At 46.3% G+C, this 20,513-nt stretch overlaps 1 protein-coding gene across 1 annotated transcript in view; it reads left to right on the top strand.

Annotated features, from left to right (window-relative positions):
• The window catches only part of LOC142804193 (uncharacterized), a 143,385-nt gene extending 126,884 nt beyond the window's left edge, over positions 1-16,501 (top strand). The window contains exon 4 of the mRNA XM_075890866.1: positions 16,028-16,501. Within this exon, the coding sequence (XP_075746981.1) occupies positions 16,028-16,198 (171 nt within the window). The 3' untranslated portion in view covers positions 16,199-16,501. The remainder of the gene's footprint in view (positions 1-16,027) is intronic.
• Positions 16,502-20,513: the final 4,012 nt, after the last annotated feature.

The following is a 20,513-nucleotide window of genomic DNA, read 5'->3' as shown; positions in this document are numbered from 1 at the left end:
TGTCGGTGATGCTCAGTGATGAAGAGTCGCAGATGGCAGTTGGTAAGCAGGCAATACCAGGAGGCAGCGGAGAACGGGATAGGGCAACGGCGTCGAAATGCCTGCGTCCTGAGCGATAAACAACACGCATGTCATATTCCTGAAGGCGTAAAGCCCAACGTGTGGGACGGCCAGTAGGGTCTTTCATGGACGCTAGCCAGCATAAGGCTTGATGATCTGAGACATCAAACTGGCGTCCGTAAAGGTAAGTGCGAAATTTTTCTATAACCCAAATGATAGCCAAGCACTCCTTTTCCGTGACGGAATTGTTGGACTCTGCCTTTGTTAGGGTACGGCTGGCATTAGCGACAACATACTCTTCGCAGCCATCCCTGCGTAGAGCGAGAATGGCACCGAGGCCGACACCGCTAGCATCCGTGAGAACTTCAGCAGGTGCATTGGGTTCGAAGTGGTGGAGAACTGGTGGAAACGTGAGTAGCTGGCGCAGCGTCATGAAAACGACATCGCAATAGGAATTCCAGCCCGTGAGGTCCGCGCTACTCGAAAGAAGCTGAGTTAGGGGGTCGATTATAAAAGCAAAATTGCGGATGGAACGCCGAAAATACGAGCACAAGCCTACAAAGCTACGGAGCTCCTTTAGGGTGGTAGGCTTGGGGTATTCGGCAACGGCACACAGTTTGGCAGGGTCCGGCGATATTCCTTCTTTCGAGACGACGTGGCGGAGAATTGTGAGTTTGCGGTCGCCAAAATGTCATTTTTTGAAGCTCACTTGCAACCCGGCTGCTGTAAGGCACTGGAGAACTTGTTCATGATGGGAAATATGAGTTTGAAAATTTGCAGAGAAGACAGCTATGTCATCTAAATAGCAAAGACAGATATGCCATTTAAGTCCCCTCAGGACACTGTCCATCATTCTTTCAAAAGTCGCCGGCGCATTGCAAAGACCGAAGCGCCATACATTAAATTTATATAATCCGTCAGGGGTCACAAACGCCGTTTTTGGATGGTCTGGTTTGGCCATTGGCACTTGCCAATATTCAGAGCGCAGATCCAGTGAAGAGAAAAACTCCGCACCTTGAAGGCAATCCAGGGAGTAAAAATGCGTGGCAGGGGATAAACATCCTTGCGTATGATCTTGCTTAGTTGCTGATATTGCACGCAAAACCTAATGGAGCCATCTTTTTTTCCGCACAAGGACCACTGGCGAAGCCCAAGGAGTGTGCGAGTGTTGAATGACACCACGTTGAAGCATCTCATCGACGTGTTGAGTAAAGACGTCAAGCTCAGCCTGCGAGACGCGCTAGGGGCGCTGACGAAGTGAATTATGATGACCGGTGTCGATATTGTTAGCGCCAACTGACGTGGGTTACAAGGGAGGTGGTCCGTGGTCAAAGGAGGCGCGGAAACGGTCAAGTAGTTGAATAAGCTGATTGCGCGGGTCTTGCGTAAGCCCAGTGTCCACGCTGAACAACAGAACGTCTTTGTCAGGTAGTGAGGGTGTGGTGGCAGCCGTGACAGCATCCACGGACATTGGCGTCACATCGGAAGGAGCATCGAAAGGAAAGATGGCATCATAAGCGTCGAAATTCCCAATACATTCTCCATGTAATAAGGCAGCGGGACAAGGGAACAGATTACACTCGTACACGGCACTGGAGTCATCGGCAAGCGTTATGACGGCAAACGGGACGACAAGGCCCCGGCGACAAGCGCATTCTTGTGACGGTATAAAGAGGGCAGTTGAATCAGGAACGGAGTTGCAAAAATAGACACCATGACGACCGAAAAAGCAGCAATGATGACGTCAGTGGCGACGGTCACCTTTTTAGGCGAGCAAGGGAGAGCTATGAATGTCGTGCTGTACGGAAACAAAACGAGTTGTGCACGGGCGCAGTCGACAATCGCTTGATTAGCGGAAAGAAACTTTCATTCCAGGATGATTTTGAGAGACGCATGCGGAAAGACGACAAATTCAACAATGTACAGTACCCCTTGAATCACAACACGAGCAGTGCATGTGGCAGAAGGCTGGACGTGCTGCGAACTCGCTGTGCGTAAGGAAATATCAACCAGTGGAGTCGTCACTTTGTTCAGTTCGCGGCATAACACTTCCCTCATTACACAAATAGTGGCACCTATGTCGACAAGAGTAGTTGTGGCGAAACCGTCCACAAACACGGCAATCTCGTTAGGGGGGTGAACGATGAAGCCTTGGAAATTTCGTCGGCGGCACAGTTCTTGCCTCGGGAACTGCTACTGTCAGTTTTCCTCTTGGGCGTGGTTGTAACGGCGAAGCATGGGAGAATGCCCCGCCGCGGTGGTCTAGTGGCTAAGGTACTCGGCTGCTGACCCGCAGGTCGCGGGTTCGATTCCCGGCTGCGGCGGCTGCATTTCCGATGGAGGCGGAAATGTTGTAGGCCCGTGTACTCAGATTTGGGTGCACGTTAAAGAACCCCAGGTGGTCAAAATTTCCGGAGCCCTCCACTACGGCGTCTCTCATAATCAAATGGTGGTTTTGGGACGTTAAACCCCACAAATCAAATCAAGCATGGGAGAAGGAGACCGAAGACGTTGTGAAGGAGATCGACGTGGGCTGAAGTCTGGTTGACGTGAGCAGCGGTCAGGTGCATCAGGTGTAACATGTGATTCTGATTGCCGAGGAACATTGCCGGAATGCGGAGCCTCATTAAAATAGAATCTACGGCGACAACAGTAGCGCGCGACATGCCCTGGAATACCGCAGTTGTAGCAGACAGGCCGGTTATCCGGAGTACGCCAAGAGTTAAGAGGTGCTCAAGGTGGCGAGAAGGGTTGATTTACCGGATAAACTGAAACAGGTGACCTGTAGTAGTTGATGGCTGGACTGTATGAAGGGAGCGGCGGCTGGGCAGGAGGCGGGCGGACGGCTTCTGCATAAGTCAGCGGTGCCGTACCTGATATATGAGACGTGGGCGAAGGGAGAGCCTCGGCAACTTGCGTCTGAATAGCACGGCGAAGTGAGCGGTCCTGTGCTGTGGGGGTCTCGTTGATGGCGGTCACAAGAGAGAGCTGTCGCGCTACTTCTTCCCGGATGTACTGTTGAATTGGAGGCATGAACACGCTGTAGTCGGGGCCACTGCTTTTGCACTCCAAAGCCGAAATATATGCCGTCTGCGTATTAGCGCGACGTGTAGAAATTCGCTGCTTGCGCAGCTCATCAAAACTTTGACAGAGCTGAATCACGGCCGTGACGGTCTGTGTGGGTCTTTGGCCACAAGCATATGAAAAGCGTCGTCATCAATGCCTTTCAATAAATGCTTTAGTCTGTCAGCCATCGTCATCCTCGCATCCGCTCGCCTATAGAGGCCGATCGCATCCTCAATGTAGCTCGGGAAGCTCTCACCATTTCGCTGAAATTGTCCCCGCAGGTCAAGTTCAGCGCGAAGCTTGCGCATAGCTGCACGACCGAAAAACGAGGTCACGGTCTCCTTAAAAACCGACCAGGTGGGGATGTCGGCTTGGTGGTTGGTGAACCATAGGTAGGCCAAATCTGTCAGAAGATGACGTGAGTCAGCTTCGCAGGGTCATCCCACTTGTTAGTTGCGCTGGCATGGTCGTACTCTGCCAGCCAGTCCTCGACATCGTGATCTTCAATGCCGTTGTAGACTGGTGGGTCACGTAGACGAAGTACGCGAGGGCACATGACAGGCGGCGACGTGAAAGAGACTTGTGGGGGATCAACGCGCTCGGTTATTGCGGAATCAGATGGTAGCTTACGGCTGCGGAGCTCCAGGATGTTACCCAGCACGTTTCTACCAAATGCAACGAGCGAGTTCACGTAAAACCACTTGTTATTAATCGAGAAGCGTTAGCCGCAACAAGCTGGTACAGGCAGGAACCCGGCAAGCACGAGCCACACGGACGTCAACGTCTTCTTTCACGCTGGCACAAAGCTCTGCGCCACTATGCTCCGGTACAATATATATATATATATAAATATATATATATATATATATATATATATATATATATATATATATATATATATATATATATATATATATATATATATATATATATATATATATATATATATATATATCGTCTACGTCAGGTATGATGGACACAACGAAACGACCGTTGTATTCTCTAACACAGGCGTGCGAGTGACAAGCAGAGCAGACCGCGCGTCTAACGATGATGATGAATACGATGGCTTTTGGGTATACAGATGAATATGATGAAGCGAATAGTCAGCGCTTTCACTACTCCCCCCTTTCGCAAAAGAGGGCAGCAAGTTAGAGAGAGTGGGACGCCGAATGTATCGTTTCATTCGAAATACATGAGCAATCTCCGTCCTGCGGTGAGGATGATCAGGAGCCGTGCTGACAGGAGCGACGTGATAGTTGACATCGGATGTTTGCTCCAGCACGGTGTATGAACAGAAAGAATATTTACCAGAACCCAGGTGCACAAAAAGGTGTCCACAGAAAGGCTCCGTCACCGGTGTGAAACGTAACAACCCGTCGTTTCGCATCAATACCGACTTTCCTCTTGTCCTGAATGGTAGCGGTGGTGTCATGGGCAATTTTATGGCAACGGGCGATGCAAGCAGCGAACTCTTCTGGTCGAGACGAAGATGGAGCAGAGGACGTGGACAAAAAAGCGGTGTCCAAAACGAAAGTTGGTGAACGGCCATGAATTAGGAAAAAATGGGCGGTAATTTGTCGTAAGTTGTATGGCAGTATTGTATGCGAATGTGACGAAGGGTAGTATTGGGTCCCAGGTTTTGTGATATTGTTGAATATATTTGAGGATTGTCAGACAAAGTTCGGTGAAAACGCTCTGTCTAACCATTTTTTGTGGATGATAGGCTGACGTGGTGTTGTTGATAATGTTAGATGTCTGGAGGACTTCAGCAAGGACTTGGGAAAAAAATTTCTTGCCAGAATCACTAAGCAGCACACGCGAGGTGTCATGGCTCAAACTTATGATACGCGGAATAAAAGAGGTAGCATCAGAATATGACACGAAGGACTTCAAAGGTAGCACCAGAGGAAAGAGATGCCGTCTCTACATAGCGAGTAAGGTGGTCAACGGCAGTAAAAATCCAACGGTGACCAGCGGTAGTAAGAGGACGTGGTCCGTATAAATGGATGCCCACAAACTCGAAGGGTGTGGATGGACACGGCAAACGTTGCAACGGCCCCTCTGGAAGAAATGTGGTACGTTTTTGGTGTTGGCATGACGTACACGAACAAACGTACTTGGCCTCACAAGTTGAGAGGCGACGCCAGAAACAGCGAGCCTTAATGCGGTCGTAAGTCTTGAGAAAGCCCAAGTGACCAGCTGTCACGTCTTCATGAATATCTTGTGAAACCGAGAAGCTAAGTGAGCGAAGGGCGGCGAGAACCCATTGGTAGCCAAGAGGATGGTGAACTTGTCAACATAATCTTCTATTGTGAAGTTTGAAGCCTGCAAGCTGTCGTCTTAAGCGGCTGTTTGGAGCCCGGGATAAGCCAGTGAGCCGATCGATCATTGTGTGGCAGTATATATCTGCATGTTGAAGCGATGCGAAATCTGTGGATGAAAGAAGGTCCACCGAGGCAACAAACTCTTTCGGGCCAACAACCGTCTCGTTGGTTACTTGGCTGGTCAGTGATGAACAAATGGAAGGTGAAAGTTGGGCACTCGGCCACAGTGGGCAACGCGACAAAGCGCCGGCATCTTGGTGTTGCTGACCTGACCTATATGCGATGCTGTAGTCATACTCTGTAAGCGAGCACCCAATGTCCAAGGTGTCCCAGCAAATTCTGGATAGTCAATAACCGACAGAGAGCATGATGATGAGTCACGACAGTGAAATGCCGGCCGTATAAGTAGGGGCGAATTTTTTGCACGGACCACACTATGGCGAAGCATTCTTGTTCGGTTATGCTATAATATCGCTCAGCAAGAGAAAGAGGACAGGTAGCGTAGGCCACGAATTGTTCTTCTAAGCCATCTTTCCGCTGAAGCAGGACCGTACCGATGCCAAGTCCACTGGCGTCAGAGTGTAGCGTAGGCCACGAATTGTTCTTCTAAGTCATCTTTCCGCTGAAGCAGGACCGTGCCGATGCCAAGTGCACTGGCGTCAGAGTGTGGAACAGTAGGTGCTGCAGGGTCGAAATGGCGGAGCACTGGCCGTGATATTAGGTACCATTTCAGAGCGGGAAAAACAGTTTTACAGTCATCCGACTAGACAAAGGGTGCGCTCGCAGTCAGAAGTTTGTGGAGAGGAGCGGCGATAATAGCGAAATCACGCACAAAGCGACGTAAGTACGATGCTAAGTCAACAAAGCCACGATGGTCTTTGGATGTCGTTGGTGTAGGAAATTCAAGTACCGCAGCAACCTTGTCGGGATCGGGCTCAATGCCATGTTTACTGACGACTTTACCTAAAACTTTGAGGCTGCGACTGGCAAACCGACACTTCTTAGTGTTGAGCTGGAAAACAGCCTTAGCTAGACACGTTTGAACTTTGTCTATTCGTTCCAGATGCTGTGAGAAGCTGGACGAAAAGATGATATTGTCGTCCTGATAGCAAAGGCAGGTCTTCTATTTTAAGCCCCGCAGTGCTGTATCCATCTTGTGTTCAAATATGGCACGGGTGTTGAATAGGCCAAAACGCATTACATTGAACTCGAAAAGTCCATCAGGTGTGGCAAAGGCAGTCTTCTCTTTGTAGACTCGTGCTTAGGGATCTGTCAATAACCAGAGCGTAAGTCAAAACAGGAAATGCACTCGGCATTTTGGAATATATCAAGAGCATCGTCGATCCGAGGCAAAGGATAAACGTTCTTATGGACGATCTTGTTCAGCGCTCTATAGTTGACGCTGAATTGCACTGAGCCGTCTTTCTTTTTCACTTGTAATACAGACGAAGACCATGTGCTTGCTGAAGGCCTCATAACCTTGCGTGCGAGCATGGTATGAACTTTTTCTTCCATAATCTGGCGTTCAAGAGATGAAACACGGTAAGGGCAGTGGCGAACGATACGGAATCTGTCTGTGTCAATGCGATGAACGGCCATGGTTGTTTGCACCAAGGCCAAAGGAACAAACGTTGAAGCAAGTTTTGAGTTTCAATAACTTGATGAGCAACGCATCAGTCTAGATCAGATTAAGATCTGCGCTCATAGTGGCTTCGATAGCTTGAGATGGACATCCCGCAGATGAACAATGTAACGAGGAGGACCCAGGTGAAACAGTGACGACAGATACCTGTGCTTCCTCAAGAATGGTGACAATAGGGGTCCCCTCTGGCAGCAGTAGTGGTTCAGGTGTCGTGCTGTACGCAGTAATGCTTGTATAACCACGCGATAAACGCACTAGGCAAGAGGAAATGGCAATTCCACGAAGAATGCAGTGCTGGCAAGGGTTAGCCACTGTGTCACTCCATAATGTGTCGTGATCAGATGCGAAAGAACGCCATCTTGGCCAGAAGGCAGGTGAAAATACACAACTGTAACAAGGTAGGGTGACAAAAATTGGACGGCGAAGACTGTTCAGTGTCCGTAAGACGAATAATAGGTTGATATATAAAATGACAGCTAATGCAGCCGACGAGAAATCCCAGGCTAAGATGATCTGATGAGCACACGAAGGAAGCACTGCCAACTCTACATGATGACGAGTTTCGTGAATAAGCACGCGAGCAGCACACCGTCTGGTAAGGCAAAGAAGATTGCTATTAGCACCACATAACATAGGACCATCATAAGGAGTCTGCACTTTCCGTAAATGAAAACACCATTCGCGGTGAATGACCGAAATGACAGCGCCGGTGTTTAAGGGAGCGTCAACAGAAACTGCTTCAACACAAACAGGCAGTAGATTTGCTGGGCGAGATGGAGGAATTATTGCCTTTTGACAATGGGCAGTTTCCCCTCCTGAAACTGCAGTCTCTAGTTTTCGGGTGGCGGTCCAGAAAGGTTGGAGCAGGACGTAAGCGTGACGATGAACGCCGAAATGGTGACGAAGAACGTTAGCTACATGAGTGGGAAGAACGGGGCTAACCTCGCGACTTAGGAGGTGAGGGCGAATGCTGTGATAAGGCTGGATACGGCACGCGAACGTAGGCATCGAATCTTGCGGCAACGTCTCGCTCACAAGCTGAATATTCGCATCGTTCATTCTGCTGACGGCAGCGGCAGAAGCGGGATATATGAACTCGTATGCCACAGTAAAAGCACATGGGGCGCGCAGGACGCCAGGTAAAGTGGTTGCACCGGTGAGTTCACATACAACGTCAGCAGGCACAGATGAAACTGGTGCAGGGGCCCGTGATGACACTTTGGCGTACGAATATGCACGAAAGGGTATAGGAGAAGGGGCCTGTGTGACGCTTGTCATCGATGCCATTTTGTCCGTGATAAAGTCACGCAGGTTTGGAGCAGGAAGGTGGACAGAGGAAATGGCGGGGTTGCCCTGAACGATACTATGAAGTTCCTCTCGAACAATCGTGCTGATAAGAGCTCGTTATCCAGGCACTCCAATAAATCGGACGGCACAGGAGGCCTGTGGAAAGCCCACAGAATAAAGTGCATCGAGACGCTGGTGCGTAGTAATGACGTCTTAAATTGTATTTGGGGTATGAATGACGAGGGCATTGAAAGCGACAGAGTTGACGCCTTTCAGTCAGAGCTGACGCGTTTCAGTACATGAGGGATGCGGTCGGATTCCATCATGTCACTTTGTGCTCGGTTGCAAAGATTGAGCATGTCATCAATATAGCATGTAAGGATTCGTCTGGCCCTTCAAGTCGGGTGGCGAGTTTCTGTTTGGTGGCTTCAGAGCATCCTGTAGACGTGCCCAAAATATGCCGGAGTTGCATCTTGTGTGTAGTCCAAACGGGAAAGTTTTGTTCATGGTTGTGGAACCGTGCCTTAGCGACCTTCTTGAGGTGAAAGATCACATAGCACAGTTTGTTGGCCTCATCCCAATGATGAGCGCTTGTTTTGGGTAATTATATAGACACTCTTCAACATCTTCTCCGTGAAGGCCATGAATAACCGGATGGTCTCGTTGAGGTGTACTAACGGTGTAGCGAGGCTCAGTAGGCTCAGCGGGTGGTGCGAAGAAGGCGGCAGCGAATAGGTCGTTTTGCGCCATGACTGTCGGCAAGCACAGCCGTCGACCAGACCGGAGTTCCAGGAGTGACCAGCAGAGCACGAGGACGTGGGAATCCCAGCGCGCTCCATGACTTGTGAGACGGCGTCAGGTACGTCTAAACGACCGCTGTATTTTCCAACACAGGCACGCGAGCCACAAGCAGCGCAGACGACGCGCCTAACTTTGATGATGATGGTTTTTGTGTATACAGATGAAGATGATGAAGCGAATAGTCAGCGCTCCCACACTATATATATATATATATATATATATATATATATATATATATATATATATATGTGATAAAAAAAGTTCTGTGGGTCTGGTGCACATATATTCAAGAAATAAAGAAGCACACTTACGAAAATTGGATGCTTTTTACTCTATGTTTCGGCCGTTGCACGGTCTTCATCAGGATGAACAGAAATGCGTGTATGTGACCACTTTTATGGGCAGGTACGAACACGTGAGTAAAAAACACGTGCGATCAGCATATGAGTGTCACAAAATCTTCAAAACAGCCGTGGCTACACTAAAAAACCATAAGAAAAATTTTATTACAATAAACTAGACTGTGGGCATGCAAAAAGGCATTTGTAACATTCACCAATGACGACGATGATCACGCATAAAAAACAAAAAAAAATATGTGATAACATTTAGGGATTGCAGAACACGTTAGGGATGCTTATTAATTAGGGATGCTTATTAAAAATGCAGCGTTCGGGCATCATAGAAATTCATGACACTTTGCCTGCCTACGCATTCGTTAATGCCGGATAACAAACTATCAAATTCGTTAATCAAGAACGATTGTCAAATTTCGTGATCATGGTGTGATTTAAAGCCTGATTTTAATAACGTCAGCATAATCTTGTCAAACGATTGACCTGGTAGATAAAATTGCTTGGACAATGGGAGATGTGGCAAGTTGTTTACGCGTGATTTGTGGTTGTTCAAACGGATACGGAAGGATGTCTCGATTTGACCGATGTATTGCGTGTGGCAGATTGAGCATTCAGTAAGTAAATGATGTTGGTGCTATCGCAGTTCAAGTCCCCTTTATTCTTAAGTGAAAAGTTAGATGCTGTACTTTTAGCAACAGTCGCAGTGGTCGTGTGCGCACAAACTTTACATCACTGTTTGTTACAGGGGTGACAACCAACAGGAGCAATTAATCTAGTCTTGGAAGAAGTTACCATATCGCGCAAGTTCCTTCATCTACGATATACAACTCGTGGTGATTCGGTGAAGATGTCCTTAAGCCAGTCGCTCTGTGTCAATAAGTTGTAATGCTTTCTGAGTATATGCGAAACAGTTGGAATAGATGCAGAATGCGTTGGAACGAGGTTGATTCGGGAAGGTGGCGCTAATCGCTTGTCCTTACTGATGAGCTCTTAACGATTGAGACATTTGGCCTGCTGTATAGCGTCATCGATTATTTGTGAAGGATATTGTTTTTCGGTTATTGCTTTACGGAGCTGGTCACAGTTGCGATTGAATTCCCTGCTGTCCGAACAAATTCTTTTAAAACGGATAGCTTGGCTATAGGGGACACTTGTTTTGTAGTGTTTCACAAGGTTGCGTTTAAAATGAACATCTCTTTGCCGGTCAGTGGGCTTCCTGTAAAGGTTCGTCGTTAGTTTACCATTGCTTAAAGCTACATTGACGTCTAGGAAGTTTATGGTGACTGGTGAATAACAGTGGGAAAAGGAGATGAATGGTTCTGCATTGTTGAAGTCAGCAATGAAAATATGTAATGTCGCTTCATCATGGTGCCAAATTAAGAAAATGTCAATGAAGCGTTTGCAATAAAGTGATTTAGGGTCACGAGTGGCAAGAAAGTTACTTTCTAGAATGCCCATGAAGATTATCGCATAATTGGGACCTATTTGTGTGCCCATTGATGTGCCACTGTTTTGAACGTAAGGTCCATTGTTAAATTCATAGTTGTTAAGCTCGAGTAATAGTGCTAAAATAGTGCCTAATGTGGAACTGCCAATGCGTTTTTCATTCACCGGGTCACTGTATATTTGGAGTACAGAACAAATACCGTCCACATGGGTTATATTTGTGTACAGCGACACCACATTTAGTCTGACCAGAAGATCATCACTCGGAACACGCATATTTACAATGTCACGCAGAAATTGGTTAGTGTCCTTGACATATGAAAAAAAGTTAGGAGGAATGGAAATAATTAAGCTGTATGCATATCGAGACAGGCCTTTCGTGATGGTTCCTGTTCCGAAATTATTGGCCGGCGTGAATTGTTTCGTTTATGAATTTTAAGAAGCAGATAAAACCTAACAGCTACCGGACTCAGGGGGGACTAAGGATTCAAGAGCAGTTTTTGGAATTTTATTTTTCCTTGCAAGCTCTTTTAAAGTTTTTTTTACATTGGTCTTGAATTCCTCGGTTCGGGTCGTAGCTCAAATGTCTGTAAAACGTGTGGTCATTCAATTGTCTGTGGGTCCCAAGAAGGTAATCAGCTTTATTCATTATTACGATTGCTCCACCTTTATCAGCCGGTTTGATGACAATGTTGTCTCGGCAAGCAAGGGTTTGGATCGCTTGTTTTTCTTTGTCGCTTAGGTTGCGGTGAAACGGCGATTGCAATTTGTATACTTCGAGCACACCTCGCTGCACTGCTCGGATGTAAATATCGAGACATTTATCCCTTTGTGAAGGGAGAGTCCAATGCTTAGTAGAAAAAAACGCTGTTTTGATAGATGGAGGCCGATTATGAAACTATTCGCGTAAACGCATGCTTCTTTCAAAATTGTGTAAGTCACTGACTAGCTGGAATTCATTGTATCCTCCAGTGGCAGGACAAAAGTTCAAAGCACGGGAAAGAACACTCAATTCCTCTGCCGATAACGTGGCACTAGAAATATTTACTATATTTCTAGCTTCTGCGGAGGACGAATGCGCTGAAGACGTTGTGTCATCACGAGTGCTGACGCTTGTGCAAGTGTTATCGTGCATCAACGTTTTATATTTTTTGTCGCTGAGCTCGCGAATATTTTCTTGCCTGTAGTTATCAAGCAATGCTCTTTCATCGGAAGTGAAATTCCACGTGGCAAAGAGTTAGTTCTCTGTGTTCCTGACCTGTTTTCCGGATGACTAATAATGGTGACAATGCGAGTGAGTTTCAGAGAAGCTTGTTTGAGTGTGTTGTCCCACTTGAAGAGATGATTGCTAGTCATTTCAGACGTAGCAGGCATCAAAATAAGGCTTAAAACGTTAGATACTGTGGATGTAGCAACATACGTTTTAAGGTGGTAGCTTGCAGGTCGCAGCGAAAACGCTTTTTGATCACTTATATAAGCTTCAAAAATACACGGAGCCATCCCCATAGGGAGTCTTACCCCGGCTAGGTGGTAGTGATTTCTTTGCTTTGGTAAGATCAGGCCGCTTGTTTCTGAATTTTTACCTTGACTGGTATCAATTATGTGAGGTATCCGATGTAAGAAAGTATAACATGGAGAGAATCGAACACGCTCTGAAAAGCGTCAAAGCAGTGAAGAGGAACTTGGGATAGGCGAAAATTGAATGTATGCACTAAGGGACAAAGAAGGCAAAATAACTACCAATATGAATAGGATAGTTAAAATAGCGGAGGAGTTTTACAGAGATCCGTACAGTAGCTGGGACAACCACGACAATAATACTATAAGAACTAGCAGTAACCCATATGAAACCCCACCAGTAAGGATAGAAGAAGTCAGAAAAGCTTTGGAGAGCATGCAATGAGGCAAAGCTGCTGGTGAGAATCAGGTAACATCAGATCTGCTGAAAGATGGAGGAGAGATTGTGTTAGAAAAACTAGCCACCCTGTTTACGAGGTGTCTCCTGACGAGAAGAGTACCAGAATCTTGGAAGAACGCTAACATCATTTTATTACATAAGAAAGGAGATGACAAGGACTTGAAGAATTACTGGCCGATTAGCTTGCTCTCTGTAGTATACAAGCTATTTACAAAGGTAATTGCTAACAGAGTAAAAAAAACATTAGAACTCAATCAAATAAAGGAACAAGCAGGATTTCGAACAGGCTACTCAACAATCGACCACATTCATACTATCAATCAGGTAATAGAGAAATGCTCCGAGTATAACGTACCACTATACATAGCCTTCATAGATTCGAGAAGGCGTTTGTTTCAGTAGAAATATCAGCCGTCATGCAGACACTGCGGAATCAGGGCGTAGATGAAGTATATATAAACATTCTGGAAGAAATCTACAGGGGATCAACTGCTACTATAGTGCTTCATAAAGAAAGCAACAGAATACCAATCAAGAAGGGTGTAAGGCAGGGGACACAATCTCCCCAATGCTATTTACCGCATGCTTACAGGACGTTTTCAGAAGCCTAGAATCGGAACAGTTAGGGATAAAAGTTAATGGAGAGTACCTTAGTAACCTGCGCTTCGCCGATGACATTGCATTGCTGAGTAACCCAGGGGACGAATTGCAACTCATGATTACGGAGTTAGACAAGGAAAGCAGAAGGGTGGGTCTTAAAATGAATCTGCAGAAAACGAAACTAATGTACAACAACGTCAGAAAAGAGCAGCGCTTCGAGATAGGTAATAGTGCGCTTAAAGTTGTAAAACACTATGTCTACCTAGGGCAGGTAATAACCACGGAGCCGAACCACGAGATTCAAGTAACTAAAAGAATAAGAATGGGGTGGAGCACATTTGGCAAGCACTCTCAAATTATGACAGGTAGATTGCCATTATCCCTTAAGAGGAAGGTATATAACAGTTGTATCTTGCCGGTACTTAGCTACGGAGCAGAAACCTAGAGACATACAAAGACGGTTCAGCTTAAAATGAGGACGACGCAGCGAGCAATGGAAAGAAAAATGGTAGGTGTAACCTTAAGAGACAAGAAGAGAGTGGAGTGGATAAGGGAACAAACGGGGGTTAAGGAAATAATAGCTGAAATCTAGAATAAATGGACATGGGCTAGGCATATAGCGCGTAGACACTGGTCATTAAGGGTAACTAACTGGATTCCCAGAGAAGGCAAGTGGGTTAGAGGGAGACAGAAGGTTAGGTGGTTAGATGAGATAAAGTTTGCGGGTATAAATTGGCAGCAACAAGCACAGGACCGGGTTAACTTGTGGAACATGGGAGAGGCCTTTGTTTTGCAGTGGATGTAGTCAGGCTGATGATGATGATGATGATGATGATGATGATGATGATGATGATGATGATGATGATGACATTGACTGGGACAACGTGGCACCACTGGGAGGCGGAGAAGCTGTCGGTGTTGCCTTGCTGCTCATTGGGTTCTTCATAACACTCTCAAAGGTCACTGCTTTGTCTATCATCATCGTGGTCATCGTCCTTGCCGGAGTGTTGTTTCTCGTTGTCAGGCTGGCCGTTGCGTTGGTTGAAAGTACACAGCTTGGTGATGTATTTTCTGTTGGTACCAACTTATTCTCTGCATCCCTCGACGTGGCCTTGTTCTCAGAAGCCCTGCTGGTCGATGACCACCTTGTAGTTGGTGTGCTTGTCGATGCCCTGCTTCCATATGTGTTTTTTGCTGTTGTCGCACTTGATCGGCCTGTCGCTGCGGGAATTTTCGTCGCTTCGATACAACTTGGTGGCATCCTCGCAGAGGGTGCAGCCACTTTCTCAGATGACGGAACATTCTCGTGAAAACGAGCTTTCGTGGAACAAGGCACATTACAAACAGTTCCGCTGCTTGTGTAGTCTTCTAAAGGAGCCGTTACGCATCATGTAGATTTTTGAAGCACGACTGGCTAAAATGACAGAAAAGTAGCGCAAAGCCCTGGAAGCTTGGGTGGAGACCGTCACTTGCGCGCACGCGTGATGGCGGGAGCCATTCAAATCCATGATCGACGTGGAATACCAGCTTTGAACGTTGGCCAAAGTTCCAGAGAAGCTGGTTGAAAAATTTTGCGGACTTGCTGCAACGTTGGAGAAAGGCTTGGTTTCTGTTACTTTGACGGTGGTTGCAGGATCGTGGCACGACCAGGTTTGCGTATATTCGAGAAGAACATGGAAGCACAGCCTTTATCTGAATTTAAATTATTACCCAATACTGTGTTTAACGTGAGAAGTAACCCGGCAGAATACAGCGCGCATAGTGCACACTACGTTGTACTTTCTTATTTTTCAAGCGCAACCGAAGTTGAAATGAAGGAATGCCTGCTTCTTGCTGGAACAATAAAGTGCTCCCTCCAAGTTTATAAAGCCTAAAGTTCGCTTGACAAAAAAAGTCAGAAAAGGAAGGATTCATGTTAAGTGAATTGAAAAGATTATAATATTTGCACAATGCACCTTCAATAATTAAGCAGTTACGTGAATCATTGTCACGAATATTTTTACATAACGTTCTCTTTATGGTGGAGACAAAAAACGCACACGTCAAAGAGTTTGAAAATTAGGTTCTATTCGCATTAATATACGCAAGTGTATGAACTCTATAGCTCTTAAAGTATATAAATTTTATTCACGTAAAAGAACTGCAGGTGGTCCAAATGATTCCGTCTCTACAGCGTCCTTATGAATCATGTCATCGTTTCAGCACGTACAACTCGGTGATGTAGTGCGCTATTTGGGACTGATGCGACGAAGCGTATGATTTGAAGTTAGCGGATCTCTCTTACAGCGTCGAATATTTTGTGTTTCGATTATGCGTTACTCATTACCTCTTTCGGAAACCCGTGTGCCTGGTCAGTCAATGGTTGCTCGATCTGGTGAAGTAACATATTTATTGAAGCTGGGGCCCTGTTGTATTCACTTTTGTTCTACAGAAAGTGGTGGCCTGTGTGTTGTTGTCTCATTTCTGATTTCATTTTATAACACACGTGCATGTGATTGCAGTTGACCAGGTACTCTCTTTGCAGGTGGTGGTAGGCCTGGCGCTCAAAGCCGTCCTCGTTGTCTCCGTGGTGTTGTCCACCAACATGGTCGGGCGGCTTCTTTTTCGCGCTGAAGGCAAGCGCATCGAACCGACGCTGCCTAGTGTGGTCACTCCGGCTCTCAATGCAAGCCTCATCACCGCGTCGTTTGAGTGACGCGTGTGGCCATCAATATGTGTTAGCAATGCACCGTGCACACAAACTAACATTCCGCACCATCACTTACGTTATCGTTTACTGGCTGACCTTCGCATGTGATTGAACTGTGTGTGGTGGACGATAGATAGCCACTGGACACCTTATGTGACCAGTGACGTTGTCGGTGTTCTTCGACAACATGGGTTGTACTGGTTCACCTGCGTTAGAATAGTTCTAAACTACCACCCTTGTGATTTGGCGCTACATCTCTAGTCGTGCTCTTTAGGTTGAATGAGGAATAAGACACTGACAAGAATTTTAGTCATCGTTTTGAACGACTTCTTTTGTCTAAAATGTGCCTAATAGCGCGTAATTTTTTCTTCCTTTGTGTATGGTGAGATGAACCTGCATACTAGTTTCAAAACAACATTTCCACGGTCGTAGTGTTTCCCGCCATTCCCTCGCATTCCAGTCATCCGACAAATTTTGCGATAAGCATAAGGACACTGCGTGCTGGCAACCACGAGTAATCTCAAGCAAATAAATGCATAATTTTTGCGTTTATATCACTACCAAAGCTTTTTTGTTTCCAGATGTGCTCAACGCAACTGACCCAGTTAAATGTACATGTATATGTTTATATTTGTGGAATAATAATTCGCACTAGGACACAAATGCCACATTTTCAAATTCAATATTACAGAAGCTTACCCAGCTGTGTGATCATTACTGGTCTCTACATGCGCGGTAAACTACTAGTATTGTACCGGAACATAGTGGTGCGGCTCTGTGACAACGTCAGAAAAGGCGTTGACGTCTGTGTCGCTCCTGCTTGCCGGGTTTCTGCCTGCACCAGCTTGTTGCGGCTAACGCTTCATCAATATTACCAGGTGTTCGTACGCATTGGCACATTCAGTGGGAAAGGTGCTGAATAATTCCCTTCCATGTCCTGGAGTTCCGCAGTCGTAAATTACCATCTGATTTTGGAATGAGTGAGCACGTCGATCCCCCACAAGCCTCTACTACGCCGCCATCTGCCATGTGCCCTGGTGTACTTCGTCTGCGTGACCCATCAGTCTACAACGGCACCTAAAAGCAAAATGTCGAGGCTGGCTGGCAGAGTACCAGTGTGTTAGTGCAATTAACAAGTGAAATGACGCTGCGAAGCTCACTCAGGCCATCTTCTACCTGGAAGATTTGGCCAACCATGGTTCACGAACCAGCAAGCCGACGTCCCAATCTGGTCGTGTGTGAAAAAGACGGTGACCTCGTTTTCTGGTCTTCCAGCTTTGCGCGAGCTTCGCGCTGAACTAGGCCTGCGGGACAGTTCCAAAAAAATGGTGATAGTTTCACGAGCTGCAATGACGTTGTGATCATTCTCTGTAGGCGAGTGAATGTGAGGATGACGGAGGCTGACAGAATAAAGCATATAATAAAAGCCATTGATGACGACACTTTTTCATATGGTTGTGGTCAAAGACCCATGGACCATCACGGCCGTGATTCAGCTCTGTGAAAGTTTTGATGAGCTGCGCAACAGTGAATTTCAAAACGTTGAGTTAATACGCAAATAGCGGATCTTTTGGCTTTGGAGTGCAAAAGCAGTGGCCATGACTACACCACAATGATGCCTAAAATTCAGCAGTACATCCGAGAGGAAGTGGCTCGAAAGCTTACTCTTGCGGCCACCATCAACGAGACCCCTACAGCACTGGACCACTCACTTTTCTGTGCTATGCAGACGCAAGTTCCCGAGGTTCTCCCTTCACCTGCGTCCCCAATATCAGTTAGTGCGTGGCTGACTTATACAGAAGCCGTCACGCGACCTTGTGCCAAACTGCCGCTCCCTTCACACAGTCCAGCTACCAACTACAACAGGTCACCACTTTCAATATATCTCGTAAATCGACTCTTCTCACCACCTCGAGCACCTCTAAACTTTTTGCGTACTCCGGATGACCAGCCCGTCTGCTGCCCAGGTGGTATTCCAGGGCAAGTCACTCGCTACTGTAGCCGCCTTATATTTTATTTTCATGATGCTCAGCATTCAGGCAACGTGTCTTGATAATCAGAATTGCATGTTTCACCTGATGTGACCGAGTCCCGCTCACATCAATCCGACCTCAGCTCACATCAATCTCCTTAACCTTGTCTTTGGTCTTCTTCCCTCAAGCTTCACCGTTCCAACCGCGCCCTGTAGTAAAAATAACAGTCGCACTTCCTGAGGCAAGAACTGCACCACCGACAAAATTTCCAAGGCCTCATCTTTCACCCTCGTAGCATATTGCCCTGTTTGTGGACGTTTGCGCCACCACTGTTTATGTCGGCACTGGTGCCGCTTTTGCGTATTCACTGACGACTTAGGCCGCAAACTTAACAAAGCGACGGCTCTGCGGTCATGTCTGCAAAGCGATATGAACTTGACATATTTTTTCGATCAAAACACACAAGCAAGAAATGCCTCTCAGAGCAATTGTGTCTGAAAGAGACACTTGGCAAAACGTTGTTTCGACATATCTACAAAACAATTTAGAGAGTCTTTCTATCCTGGATCCTTTTTGTGTCAGTGATTCCGAAGCCGTAGTACAGTTTCTGAGCACTGATAGCCCTCGCTACTGTAGCGCTTTCAGCATAGACATCGAGGAATTGTACTATTAGATGCCTCAATGTGAGCTAATTCCAAGCGTTCAAAGCTGCATCCCGCAAGATAATGACGAATTATCTTTTAGCCTGGAGTGTAGAACTTCTGTATCTAGTTTTTTTAGAATTACTTAGCTTCTTTTTGAAGTCAACCTTTGTGGCTTGGGGCGGTAATTTTTATGTATAGATATCGGGAATATGCATAGGCTCTTCAGTAGCTCTGATTTCAGGCAAAATGTTTTCTGGGAAAGCTTGGTCTGGCAGTTCAAATGCATCTGTCAGGACTTGCAGTTCACGTAATCAGGTACGTCGATGATTTTCTCGTGTTCACTACACCCTCAGATTTTACGCGAAATGTTGTGAATATTTTAAGGGTTTTTGAAAAAAAACAGGCAAAAACGAAACTTTTTATTTGCCGCGTTTAAAGGAAGTGCAATTTCTAGATCTTAACTTGGTCTTCAAATCCCAGCATGTTTGCTCGCAATATTGTTTTAGATCCGTAAAACCTATACTCAATTACAGGTTGAGGCTCTATAAGCTAGTGAACAGAAGTGTTGTTGCTACCAGATAGGGTTTTGCTCTGAAAAAGTCCTACCAACACAGAATCAAAATGAGCTTTGACAGTCAAGTAAGACGTCCGCCACTACGCCACCGATTACCTAAGAGAGGGAAGACAACTCAACCCCTTTTTATCCTGTTCCCTCTTGGCTACCTGTCTCAATCACTTTCCACATACAAGAATTCGTGCTGGGGCTGGCAAGTAAGCAACGTCACGATCTTTTCTCAATCATGCATGCATTTTATTCAATAGAAAGTGCAAATGGCGTACACACATACTGTCCGTGAACGACATCTCTGTTACACAAAATTCTAACACATCAGCAAATACTCATGACACGCGAAACAGGATACATAAGCGAAGTAACAGTGACTATACAAGGGTACCTCAATACAAAGTAAACACAAGACGACACAAATGATAAAGTCAATATTTAATAAAACCGCGCATTGTCTCAATATGTCGCATCTCTTCCCGCATAGCTCGTTTAAGTAAAGGAGGTGAAGTTCGTCTCACAGAATGTCCATGTAGTCGGGGCCTCCGAGTTGGCTGCTCGAATCGGGGCCGAAGGTTTGATCTTGGCGTCGAGGTCTAATCTGTCCAATTCGTCAGCATGTTCATCGTCTTCGTCATCGTCGCCTACGTCGTGCATCTCAATAATTTCTATCTTAGCCCTTTTACTTAATGCTCCATTCACTCGCCTCCTATCTCTAACTTTCATTCCTCATCGTACCGTCCTTGCCCCAGTCATCATCTCATCGCCTCTCATCGCTATCTTTTCGCACAGTTATCTTCCTTTTCCATTCCGTCTATCTACCATCTCGAGCTCATCCCATCGTATCTCTGACTCCCCTCGTATCGTCTCGTAGTCCCTTTTTGTCGGACCCAACTCCGCCCTACCGGGGCCCCAAACCAATCGCCACTATCTACGCGGCATATTTTCTTGTCAGTCGGAGTGTATCATCTTTGACGGCCGCCCCCGCAGCTCACACCAGTAGAAAACCCTCTCCCAAACAAAGGCGAGCAAGTAGCAATGTACGAACTCAGGCCTCAGAGAGAAAGATGGGCGAGCTGTCCCAAGACACTTTAATTACGGGCGAACGATGGTCCCGATGCTTCCGACAAAGTGCGTCG

The sequence above is a fragment of the Rhipicephalus microplus genome, chromosome 3, assembly GCF_043290135.1.
Source record: "Rhipicephalus microplus isolate Deutch F79 chromosome 3, USDA_Rmic, whole genome shotgun sequence".
NCBI classification, from domain to species: domain Eukaryota; kingdom Metazoa; phylum Arthropoda; class Arachnida; order Ixodida; family Ixodidae; genus Rhipicephalus; species Rhipicephalus microplus.
Note: the sequence above shows the minus strand (reverse complement) of the source record. Positions and strands in the feature narration are given on the sequence as shown.